Here is a 13,224-nt window from a genome sequence, read left to right as displayed (position 1 = left end):
TAGCTATTTTTCAGGCTGAGTTAGTCTTGATATTGTTAGATAGATTGTAATAGATGTTGATGACTAGTGATACCCCGATGTCGGGCTTTTCTTTTCCGCATTTTTATTTTGATTTGAACTTCTTTACGAAGGTTTTTACGCTAAATAGCCTTGAAATTATTCTTGAAATGAAAATATCGGTTTGTTTTGGAATGAGTCGGCTTGCCTAGTTCCACGATAGGTGTCATCATGACAGGTTAGGTTTTTGGATCGTGACATTATCAGAAGATAAACTTGTGGATGATCCAAACACTAATGATATAGACTCACCCTGGTCAATCTTCAAATCAAGGTATAGACTCATCAAGAAGACAAAAGTTAGAGAAAGAAGAAGTTGCAAAGAAGATAGGAAGCCAGTCTCAGAAGAATTTTCAAGAAGAAAGAAAGAAGAAATGTCGAGAAGTAAGAAGAATTGTTAAGAAGGGGCAAAGCAAGTACCTGTTGCATTCTGGTCATGAAAGTAGCAACTAGTTCTTGTATCTTTTTTTTCACTTCTAACTAGATCCTTACGGATATGTTGGATCTCCCAGACTTTATCTGGTGTGTCTATTTCTCCAGAAATAGAATTTCTCTACAAGATAGTTCAAAGAAAATATATATAAGCAAATATATAAATAATAATATGCATATGTGATAATAGGGGAATAATATATTATCATCGTAGATTCCTCTACTTCTGCAAAAGACCTTGTATCACAAACATGATTAGTTATTTTCTTTTCCCTATTAATAAAGAAGTCAACAAATTAATAAACAACTATTCCATGATTGTGTTTCTAAAGAAGGCCTTTGGGGAGGGCTACCAGAGATCTGTCCTATATGTAGAGGTCCTTGACTCTAGTTACATGATTGTTCCATCTCTAGAGATGCCTTAGTAATCCCTATTGATTGTATTCGTGGCTGAGACGTCGCTCTAGAGTTACCAAGTTCTTGGAATTTTTCACGACCACAGATTGTGCCGCCTCTCCCACTGTTACCTTGTCCAGTTCCTTTCATTTCCTGAAACATCACATAAAAAGGAAAGGGCTGATTAAAATAGAGAAAATATTAATTCATATAGTACAGAACTAAAATCAGTTAATTGATAAAAACGTTAGAATAAAGCATTGATTTTACCTCACTTCTGATTCTATTATGAAATTAAAGCTTTAAACATCATGAATAAATTACATTCAGTCTAATAAGGACAAAAATACATGGAACTTTCTAAAATAAAATGCAAACATAAAGCTACAAGCATCACGAACTAATATCATTGTAAGTCTAATAATTACAAACATACAAAGAACTTTTCAAAATAAGACATAGATAAAACTTCAAGCATCAAGAACTACTTCACTGTTAGTTTAATAAGGACAAAATACAAAAAAAATTCAAAACATAATGTAGACATCTATATCATCAGTCTTTTGCTTCTTAGTCTTCAAGAGGATGTATCGGTGTCCTTCCCATCATCATCATCAAATAACTCTTCTTCGCTATCTTCACTCTCGGATATATCTATATGATTATTATTAATGAAATCTTCCTCATTGTGTATATTGTTTTGAAAAAACAGTAATTCGAGGAAGAACTGCAGCAACTTAGTCATATAGATTAACCACATTAAACTATAAAGTGTAATAGGAAAAAATGGGGGGTTATTCCTTCCTGGTCCTAATTTGTTATATCAACAAAGATTATGGTAATCTTGTTCTTGTACTACATCGATAGTTATTGTTAAATTAAAAGCAAGAAGAGTAGTTTAGAGAGTCACTAAGAAAAAAAGTTTCTCTGAAGTAAAACGTAAATTAGAGTAATAAAAGTAGCAAAAAAAACTTGGAAAATGAATATAACACAATACCAAAAACTGATTTACTACGCGAACATAAATTAGTACACTATCAACCACAAGTCATTTTCACATACCTAAAGCGGCAACAATGTAGCAGAAATAATAAGAAAAGATACTTAACTGGTTTGACAAATAAATTACAAATATAAAATGCTCTCGTTTGAACACAATAAGGGAAAGACAAGGTAAGCCTCTTATTCTTAGCAGAAACAATAAGAGAAAGACACTTCCGGTTGTAATTTTAATTTTTAAGAGAACCCAAATCTTTAATCTAACATAAGAGCCTCTTGCCCTAGTTCCATTCTCCTCAAAGCTTCATGTAATGCCAATGGAAAACAGGGTAAGCCTCTTTATATAACATTAAGAAAGAGCTCTAAAATTAGCAATTATCATTTGGCGCTAAATCTTCTATAGGATAGTTAATTGAAAAGTTGCAACAGTACTAATGGACATGAATGTTTATCTGAGGAAAAAATCTAAAAAACTGAGATAATAGATAAATAGGATCCTTGCCCAAAACGTTCTATCAAGTCATCTCCTATTTTTCCTACTCTAAACTCCTTTTTTTTAATGAAATAATTGACTTCATTGATTTCATCAAGAAGATGCAAATATTACAAGAAGCAGCAGAGGCATAGAAGCTTCAAAAGGCAAAAAAGACCACATGTTAGCTTACTACATATATGTTATCTTAGATACAAAGAGCTAACAAATTTCAAAAAGGTTTCGGGGGATTCTACAGGGGAAATATTTGCCCAGCTAAATAAAAATAAAAGACTTTTAGCTTTTAGGGTATGGTTAGGAGTTGATAGTCCATCTAAACTCCTTTTCTAGATGATCAAGAAAGCATATTACATTCAAATTATTGTTTAAGTGTCCAAATACATGCATTTACCAAAGAAGTATTATGTTTTCTTATTACCTTACAGTAACATATATATGCCTTCTAAAATTTAAAAATATGTATCTATTAATTTAGGCATATAGTCGTAAAAGAAAAAAATAAGCATGGAATACCAACATGCAATAGGTCTCTCAAGAAGAAGCTTTTAACTTACCCAAAAAAGAGACATGTGAGAGTTCTGTCAAGACTGAAAATCAACAATAACAACACCAAATAGGCTTCAAATGAGTCTTTCTGTATGATTTTTCTTTTTGTATTCCTGTAAATTATCAAATGGTTCAGAAAAATTCAAGATGAAATCTGAGAATACAAATGTAAAATCATGGAAATAATAATAATCCCTAACTGCATGTTGAAGATTTTACCTTACAGAATACAGAATCCTTATAAAAAACCCCAAACATAAATTTATATATAAATTAATATGGGCTTTCAGTTAAACATATGCACAAAACTTAGAAAAGTCGCTGAGACTAGGGAAAACATTAGGTCGTTGTGGAGAGAAATCGGATGTGCGATTCTTCCTCCACAAAACTCGATTATGCACATCAGTTTTTTTTCTAAAAGAAAAAGGGGAAAATTAGGGATTTGACCACAAACCTGATAAATAAGATTCACATCTTGATTTGAGAGATTTAGAGCTGGGTGAAATTTTAGTAGAGAAGGGATTTTAGAGAGAGGGATGAGAGATTTTAGAGAGAGAAGTATTTGAGCGTCTGTTTTGTGTCCTTTAATTAGGAAGAGTTTTATTTATTTTGTTTTGTTATTTTCAATTAAAATATAAGGGGTCTAGTAGCGACCCAGTCGCTCCAATAGGAATTTAGCGGCGACAACTTAAAAAGTCGCCACAAATAATATGGAGCCAAAATTTGAGTTTGAGCGGGACTGAAAATTTCAGCCACATTAGAGGCGACCTCAGAAAAGTCGCTGCTAGATAATCACTTTGAGTTGCAACCTTTAAACTCGATGCTAAAGGTATAACAGTTGTAGCAACATATATAGGGTCGCCGCGATATGGTGCAGCAAAAAAATCAATTTCTTGTAGTGATATACGGTCCACAACAAGCCACGTCTCCTGTTTGTTACAACGACCACGACCACTGTTATCCTCTCATTGAACTCGCCCACGAAGACATGGGGACTAACTTTATGGGCTAAAAATTATCTTAATTATATATGAGCCTAATCAATATTAAGAAAGCCTTCGAAGGCCGCCACTTGTCATAAATTTGGTTTCACCGAAGGATGAAGGTGAGGTCGATGGTTCAACGGAGGTCGAGGACGAGTACTTCCTTTAGCAGAGTAGTGACAGTTAGTTTTAGAAATAGGACTTTAAAGAGAAAATCTAGTGAATATTCCTCCAATATGTACTATTAGGGTTTTGTGGCCCATATGCTCATATAATAGAAAGATATGTGGTTACAGAAGGGCATTTGGACACTCATTGTAAGAAAAAACAATGCATTGACATTCTCTAAAGATTCTTGCTTTATCATACACATACAAAATACACATTTTCTTCAAATCTTTTATCTAACTTTTCTCTCACGATCCAAGGAGAATCCGAATATTCAAACGCTTATCAATCATTTATCATTGTCAGAAAGAACATAAAAGAATTTCATCTTTTTCGGGTGACTCACACGCTTTTATTTACATAAATGTCATTCATTACTATTTATTATTATTTAATACTACCTCATTTATTTTTCGATCACTGAATATAGCATTATTGTCGTCATTTATTGCTACTCAAATAATATCCACGATATCTCGCTGCAAAATCGGTTAATATATCTTTTGGATATTAATTAAGATTAACTATATTTTGTTAGAAAATCTAATTGCTTAAACCTAAATCTAAATTTTGGGTCAAACAAGATTCCACTCTACATATCCTTCATTTATTTTTCGTTTTCTTTTTCTTTCTTTTTTCTCTCTTTCTCTGAGACAAAAACAATGTCCATAATTTTTGGGTTATTACTGGTGCATGTGGGGTTGAAATGGTGATGAACGTGTATATGGGTTTGTGAATTCTGGAGGTATGTAGAAGAAGGAATCTAGTTTGTATTAATTTTTTATCTTCTATATGGGGCGTCACACCTCCTTCTTCCCGAGGGGATATGGAGTTTTTGCAATTTAAGTGACATTAATCGAAGTGAGATTATTTAGTTAATCAGAGTCGCCACTTGGAATAATTTATGGTGTCCCAAATCACCGGTTTATTTAAAATCCCAAATCGAGAAAATTTGACTATCTTTATGATCTGCGAACACAAAAGACCGGGTAATGAATTTTGTTAACCCGGAAGAAGGTGTGAGGCACTCCCGAGTTCCGTGGTTTTAGCACGGTCGCTTAACTATTAATACTTAGCCTAATTATCCGATTTAATACATATTTGAGACCTATGGTGCATGTTTACCTTTTAAACCACTTTTAGTATTTATGAAATTAGTTTGAACAAGTCGCGATGTAGCACATTTGTTTTTTTTGTACACATTGCAAATCGCGCCACGTGAAATGCACCCGCGAGTTATAACATGTTAATTTTATTATTAATCGAAGTTATGGTCGGGTCACATGAAATGCACACCCGAATTGGAATTTACGTATCGAGACCATGCCACGAAAATCGTACCCATAGTCACGATAATTATTTATTATTGATCACACCTAAAGCAACTACGACGTTTATGAATATTAACGGCCTAAGCATGCTCCTAACGGTCAAAACAAATGAATAATGCAATAAAGGTTACAGTTTCAATATTCATTTCAATCTAGCCCAACGACCCTACAGCACGACTTATAATTCCAAAATCAATAATGTCCAAGTAGAACTCCTAAGGACTACTAATCCCATTTCAGTTTAGCATGCTAGAATTTGGAATCAGATTCAACAAGCCAATTTAACGAAAGTTAAGGAAAATAGCTACACTAATTCACCTCAATTAAACAAAACAGACAGCGTCAATTAATCATCCAAAGAGACCAATTAAAGTAAGAATCGCAAGCAAACACAGAACATTCAAGTAAGGTAAATCTAGATTAAGTGAAGAGCAAGGGAAAGAATGGACCTTATGTAGAGCCAAAATACTCTTTCAAATTTGATTAATACTAAACCGACCCCATGTGATTACGGCAGAGTTGAACTCCGATCTTCAAACTTAACCCAAAAATAGACAGCGGCAGGCACCTTACACCGAAAAATTTCGACGGCAGCCTCGAATCGGCACCAAAAAACTCAAAACCCAAATGCGACCTCAAAATTCGATCTTCGGACGCTTATCAATTGAAAAACTTTACAAGTGACTCAAAACCCACTTCCACATAACTCCAATCTTCCTTATCACAAACCCCTACTAAAATTCCCAAACACTTAACAAAAGCTATCACAGTGGAAATTCCCAAAAACCAGACGTGAGTTCTTTTTTCGTTTTTTTCTTTTTTTTTCTTTGCCGTTTCCAATTGGCTCTTTTTGGAAATTGGGGTGATGTCTTAGCTTCTTAGGTCCTATTGTGAGCGTGGGGTTCAGAACCTCAAAAATGAGGGGCGGCTGGAATTGGGAAATTGAGAAGGGCGTCCGGTTCGTGAAGGAGGGTTGAGGGTGGCCGTTTTTTCTCTCCTGGATTTTTGTTCTTTTAGCAGACTAACAGATAAAGTTAGAGTTTGGTTATAATTGATTTTAAATATGGGGTAAGAATTGACATGGGCCATTAGATTGGACGAGAATAAATGGTTAAGATTGAATCTTGTATTTAAGTGGAGGGTGGACTAATGAGTTGGGAAGAATGAGCTTTTGTTTTGTTAGGCTACTAAAATTCGAAAATGAACTCATAATTATCCCAAATTTAATTCTTTCTCATTGAACAAATATAAAAATAAAAATAAAAATACTACCAAAATATATTAGTTAATCTTAATTAATAAGAATAAATATTAACGTAAGATTATCCGTATTTGTAACGGATATTTTCCAATCCGTGTATTGATAATTTGGCAGTCGGATAATGGTCTTCCCACCATGAAGTGCTTGCTCCACAAACATGAAGTGCTTGCTCCACAAATATGTAATGCTTGCTCCACCATGAAGGGTGGACGTTTGGTCTTGCACTCCTTCTTGGCTGCTATATATATGAGCAGCAAATGGTGAAGAAAGACACTCAACATACAACACACAATTCGCTCAACAAATTGGCTATACATTGCATTCCTTCCTCTCAGCATTTCCATACGATTTTCTGAGTATATACTCCTTCGTTCTGCATTGTTTTTAACTTCAAACAAAGCAACTGTAAGTGTGATTTGCTACCGAACTTTGTGTTCGCTGAAACACTGGGGTTTGAAGTACCGCTACACCAGTGTGTTATTCGTTCTATCCTGGGAGGAAATAATCCATTACCTTGGGTACTAGGAGGGGATTAAATTCCTTAAGGAAACACTGTGAATTCAGTGGGCTCGAATTTATTATTATTGTTTCATTACGTTAACTTATATTTTGCAGAATTAATATTTACAAATACAACAATATTGACGGGAAACAACAATGATGACCTTGATTTTGGCCAGGAATTCCTTTATCGGTACTATTGCCCCTGTATGTGAATCACTTGTGATGAATAATTCTCTTGGTTATCTAGATCTATCTTCAAATTTTCTATCAGGACAACTTTCATACTGTTGGAGATATGGGAAGAATTTGGAAGCATTGATATTAGCAAATAATAGCCTATCAGGGGAAATACCTCATTCAATCGGATATCTTGCTAATCTCATCTATCTGCAATTACAGGGCAACATTTTCTCCAAAAATCTGCCTTCATCATTGGAGAACATAGCTGGACTAGAAATTCTTGATGTTTCCAAAAATAGTTTATCTGGAAATATACAATTTTGGATAGGGGAGAGTTTAAAGAGACAAATGATTCTTAAATTAAGCAGAACCAAGCTTTACGGAAACATTCCCTGGCAATGATTTGGCTGGAAAAATTCCATCTGGACATCAGTTTGAAACCTTCTATATTGATTCTTATGTTGGGAATCCAGGCTTGTGCGGATTCCTGCTCTCACGAGTCTGCTCGGTTCATTTAGATGACGATATTACTCACTGTGATAAGCAGGAAGTGCAGGCTGTTAAACACGGAGAAAACAACTGGCTGGAGGAATTTTCATTCTATATTAGCATGGGAATTGGAGTCAACACAAGTTTCTGGGTATTTTGGGCTACTCTAATGTTGAAAAGGTCTTGGAGATATGCCTATATGAGGTATCTGGATAACATGGGCAACAAGATTTATGTGTTTGCTGCCATAAGATTGAAAATTAACAAGCAGCAACGAGGGACGAGGGTGAGCAACCATCAGAAGAATAAAGTTTGTCCAGATCGAGCATCCGGAAAACAGTGATGTATGTTTGGTTTTCTGTTTGCCGAGGGTCTTCCAGAAACAACCTCTCTATCATCATAAGGTAGGGATAAGGTCTGCGTGCACTTTACCCTCTCAGACCCCACTTGTGAGATTTCACTGAGTTTATTGTTGTTTGGTTTTCTGTTTGTCCAGTTCAATAAAATTTGTTGTGAGGTTCTCATTTTGGTTTAATTTCGTCAAGTGATTTAGTATGTTCAATAATATCTTTTGGTTTTGTAAAACCTTTCTACTTATTATGTTTTCATGCTTAGTTGCATATTTTCCTTTTATTTTCTTCATTTTCTTTTATGATATTAGTTAGACATTTTAGTTATAATGAAATTTTCGTTTGTGAGATCACATTCAAAAACATCTTTTGAAGGCCGTAATGAAAATGGAGCAATGTACATAAAGTTATATATAAACAAATGAAATAGTTGTATCCCAAACAAAAAATGTCATTATGGGACTGCAAAGGTTATGCTTCAATAGTTACATCTCAAAATGAATATTTCTTTTTACTTCATAAAAAGGAGATAAGCTTTATGTAACAAAGATACAAAAGGATAATATAGTGATAAGGAGATCTAAGCCCACCATGGATCTTCACCAGTTCTGAAGTCTGTTTCAACCCATGGGACAAACACCACCTTCCCATCATCAATATCAGCATGAGCCAATGCCAAGGACTGTGCCAACCACAAAACACAATGTTACTCTGAGTCAGACAAGTTCAGAATGAATGCAATGTTAATATATGTATACAATTTGAATTCTTTTTTCACATGTATACATAGTTCAAGCGGAAAACAATGGTTTTAGTTGGACCAACAAAAGAAGTTCCAACAACAACAACAATAACAAAACAAAGTATAATTCTACAAAGCGGGGTCTCAGGGAGTATAATGTGTACGCCTAAGTTGCTCGGACTCGGGTGCGGGTATCCGATACGGGTACGGATCCGAGAGTCGGATTCGGCAAAATCTGATTGTTAAGATTATGGGGTGCGGATCCAGGTATAGATACGTGCTGGGATTCAGTCAAAATTATAAAAATAGAGCTATAAAGATATTTTAATTTTTTATAGATGCAACGAATATGAGACAAAAGGACTAAAATATTGAAGGTATGCCATTTCCCATGTCTTAAAATCTGTTTTATCTTTAATTTTGAGAAAATCTAAATCTAAATTTCCCCCAAATTTGTCACTGAACTCCGCTCAAAGTATCCGAAATTGGTTGACCTAATCCCAAACGTATCCCGCACCCGTCCCAGTGTCGTGTAGAGATGGGTTCGGCATAAAAAATGAGAGTCCGTACAACTTAGGTGTATTACCCCTACCTTGATGGTAGAGAACAAAAGAAGCCCTAAATGTGTCAATATCAGGCTTAGGCTGAAAGCGCAATGATAAGAAAAGATATAAAAAAAAGCTTAGAGCATGGAAAATAGTGGGTACTATTGACTTACCAAAGGAGCAGGTCCTCTAACAACTCTTCCTTGGTTGTTGTATTGAGATCCATGGCAGGGGCAAATAAACTTGTTCTCAGCAGCATTAAATGGCACAACACAACCAAGGTGAGTACACACAGCATTAATACCATAGGTTGCAAGTGTTCCATCATTCTCCACAACAAGGTAAGTAGGGTCTCCCTAAAATTTCATCGCAAACAACATTAGAACACCGAAATCTTAAATTACCATGTCGGAAGAATTGTCCGAATGTACCACGGACAACATGTCATTTCTTGTAATCTTAAGCTCATCAAGTAAACACTGAATTTACAAATAAATTGTGATGGTATAAAGAAAAGGTAACAGTACCTTTAGTCCTTGCGTGAGAGTTCGGTTACCAGGTGGATGAGTTTTGAGCCATTCAGATGCAATGACATCATTACCTAATGCATCCTTGGCAGGGGTTCCACCACTACTATCCCCTGACCTGTTGATTAATTCAAAATGGAACGACAAAACATGAGTCGCGGTTAGTAACACAGACAATATTTGAATGACAACAGAGTCTAGATAGATCGAGTCCGTCTAGTGATCATACCAAAGCATAGCATACCAGTGATTCTTGCATATAACAGCCTTTTCTTCCTTTAGCTTTGTTAGTATAAAGGAATTGTTAAGATATCAAGTTTCCATTGGCATTATATTGGTCTATAAGCATATAATTTTACTCAATATGAAACTTGGAAACATAAACCATGATATCCCCATATCAGCTTAGAAGATCAATATGGACAATGTGTATGAAGTCTAGTGATTTAGTAAATGTTTGATATCATTCAGTAGGATGGAAAACGAAATATTCAGGCTTATCATTTCAGGACGGTTTACAGTATATGTATATGAATATCTTCCAGAGTATAATATATAACTAAACTTACAAGATACTGAATAGAAAGTAACTTATGGTCTACAATTGAGACTCCTTTAATATTAAATATAATACATATGTCCTTATTAATTCAAGTCACTACAACATGAATAACAACATACAAATTACAGACAAGGTAGTTCATCTTTTTTACAGACGGATTGTTAGAAAATGGACTTAATTGGTACTACTATTTCATTCAATTTAATTAAGAAGGCATCTAATTTCTCCCAAACAGAAAAAAGGAAAAACATCTTTAAGTTACAGCTTTGAGGCTAAAACTTTTACACCAGTTGCTAAAATCTGCAGAGACAAAACAGATACACATGCTAAGAAACATGAACCTGCACATTGGAGTATCAGTTTGATGAATTAACAATCCAAAAGCTTAACCACAAGAAAAGAATCCCCTCTGGCAACATAAAATTTCCAAGCCGCAGAAACAAGAAGGCAATAACTCGAAACAACCTTAAGTATCATTTTAATACAGTAATTTTTACACTATCTACCTACACCATAGAGTTAGACCTAATATTGAATAACAATACTAACAAGAACTTAAAAAAAATATTAAAACATAAAAAATAAAAAAAATGTACTAACAAGAACCAATCGAAATGCAAAATAAATAGGATTGGGAAATAATAGCACTCCTATACCCCAAATATTAAGACCATATCCTAGAAAGTCATTTGGTATCTCTTTAAAAAAATGATTCGATTGATGAGATTTGTTTCATATCTCTTAATTGTCGGGATTTACACATAGTTATTTACTTTTTCTAGCCAATATACATAAATTATACATTGATTATACATATTTCATATATGAATTATACATATTTCAATTGGGTGAGCGGCTATTTAGGTTAACTCTTCTTAATTTAACTTGTGCCTTATCTTCCAAATAATTATTTTCATTTATTGTGGACGATTACTAGCATGTAATATTTTTTATGTGATCAGATAATGTAAAGATACTTTAAAACCATGAGTATATAGAAGTTAAATTCATTTTAACAAACAGGGGTATAATTTGTGACAAAGGGAGGAAGAACTAACCCAGGTGGTACAAAGAAAGTAGCATAAGGTACCAACATCCCAGCAGTGGGTAGAGAAAGAGCACCCAAAAGAAGCAAATTCATGAGATTCCTCTTTTCCATATCAGGCACTCTATCATCTGCTGGAATACTTGTAGCCATGCATTTCACTTTCATCCTCTTATCTTTTCCCAATCCATGACTGTTAATCTTCATTGGCTTCACTAGCAAACATTGTGAAACTGAAGACAAACCACTCTTGCTTGAGCATAGCTGAAAAATGTGGAAAAACAAGAAAAAATTATTAACTTTTGCATGCCCCAATAGAAGAAGCTATGTTATGAAAAATGAAGATAGTTTCAGTTTAATTACCTGAGTTACTGGAGAAAGAGTAGAAGAAGCCATTTCTGAATGTTCCTGAGAAAAAGGTATTAAGAGGAAGTGAATGTCCTTCTTGTAGTAGTGATATTAGTGATCGTTGATGAGACCCGGGGGTTGGGGGGGGGGGAGGGGGGTGTAAGCAACTTGTGAAGCGGATGTATGGTGTCCACAGTTGGTCTATCATTAGATAAGGCAGTAGCCAGTAGAGCCACACACTTGGATTTGTTTTTTCCAATTGTTTCTATTTATCTATTTGGATTATATCTTACCATTAATTATCCTCTTTTCATTTTCGTCTCTGCTTTCGTAAACTTGAATTTGTTGGATATATATATAGATAGAAAAAAATTGATCTAAATAGCCGCCCACTACTTATGTTTATTATGTGCATAACAATGTATAATTAGTGTATAATTTAATTAATATACCAACTTGGAATTAATAAATCTAACGGCTATTTGCGTAAAGATCCCTATAATAAATTGCAGTTGGGCTCGCAAATGAGCCGAGGCAAAACTCCTCTAATATGATTCAGTTTTGGATACATTTATTGTATTTTAAAATAGAGGAATTGTTAGAAACCATTAGTGTTTAGTGGTTATTAACTTCATATAGCTACCATATATATAATTACTTCCTATAAGTATTATTCAGTTGTTACGGTAGTGTATTCGTTGTATTCACGCTGATGTATTCAAAAAATACCTAAAATCACGACAGTCCAATTGTACGCGCATGTACTCACATGTATTCGCGTCATGTGTTCATGAATACAATAGCAACAATCACCTTAAAATAGGTATATCCAGCTGTCTAATAACGGAAATACTATCAATTAGCATGATACACTCCTAATATAACTCAACAAAATGAATTCTAACATGCCTCATTATCAACCCAATTAATTAGAATAATTTTTCAGTTCTTTATAACTATTGTATTTAACTTTTGTATTTAGTGTATTTCAATATTTCTTTTTGTACCGTTGCATTCATTAGATTCAATATTTGTATTTATTGTATTCGTTATTTTATATTCAGTGTATTCAAATGTATTTGTATTAACGGTATTTTAGTTATTCCCAATACATATTATTATTGCTATTTCATTGGTTGTATTCATTGTATTTTTATTTGTATTAAGTGTATTTTACTATATTTCACTTTATTTTAAAATTAAATGTTTCACTTTTTATATTTTGTTATGTTTGAATGTTTGTATTCAATGTATTTCAATATTTAT

The 13,224-nt window shown here is 34.0% G+C and overlaps 1 protein-coding gene and 1 long non-coding RNA gene across 2 annotated transcripts; both read right to left on the bottom strand.

Moving 5' to 3' along the window:
- Positions 1-668: 668 nt before the first annotated feature.
- On the bottom strand, positions 669-6,436 carry LOC104089638 (uncharacterized). The gene is made up of 3 exons (XR_684787.3): positions 5,855-6,436; positions 2,932-3,036; positions 669-1,038 (listed from the first exon to the last, which is right to left on the bottom strand). It is a non-coding gene; the product is annotated as an uncharacterized lncRNA (long non-coding RNA).
- A 2,183-nt stretch (positions 6,437-8,619) lies between these two features.
- LOC104089639 (cytochrome b6-f complex iron-sulfur subunit 1, chloroplastic) lies at positions 8,620-12,225 on the bottom strand. The gene is made up of 5 exons (XM_009594585.4): positions 11,974-12,225; positions 11,624-11,874; positions 10,004-10,121; positions 9,650-9,832; positions 8,620-8,871 (listed from the first exon to the last, which is right to left on the bottom strand). The coding sequence occupies exons 1-5, from the start codon at positions 12,004-12,006 to the stop codon at positions 8,770-8,772; spliced, it is 687 nt and encodes a 228-aa protein (XP_009592880.1). The 5' UTR covers positions 12,007-12,225; the 3' UTR covers positions 8,620-8,769.
- Between the last annotated feature and the right edge of the window lie 999 nt (positions 12,226-13,224).

The sequence above is a fragment of the Nicotiana tomentosiformis genome, chromosome 6 (genome assembly GCF_000390325.3).
Source record: "Nicotiana tomentosiformis chromosome 6, ASM39032v3, whole genome shotgun sequence".
NCBI lineage: Eukaryota > Viridiplantae > Streptophyta > Magnoliopsida > Solanales > Solanaceae > Nicotiana > Nicotiana tomentosiformis.
This window is presented reverse-complemented; position numbering and strand designations above follow the sequence as displayed.

Bases quoted from the DNA above. Each gene is read 5' to 3' on its own strand.
- LOC104089639 (XM_009594585.4), bottom strand. From the start codon at position 12,006: ATGGCTTCTTCTACTCTTTCTCCAGTAACTCAG. The intron at 11,875-11,973 runs GTAATTAAACTG...CACATTTTTCAG, and splicing joins CTCTTTCTCCAGTAACTCAG to CTATGCTCAAGCAAGAGTGG. The intron at 9,833-10,003 runs GTACTGTTACCT...ATGAAATTTTAG, and splicing joins CTCTCACGCAAGGACTAAAG to GGAGACCCTACTTACCTTGT.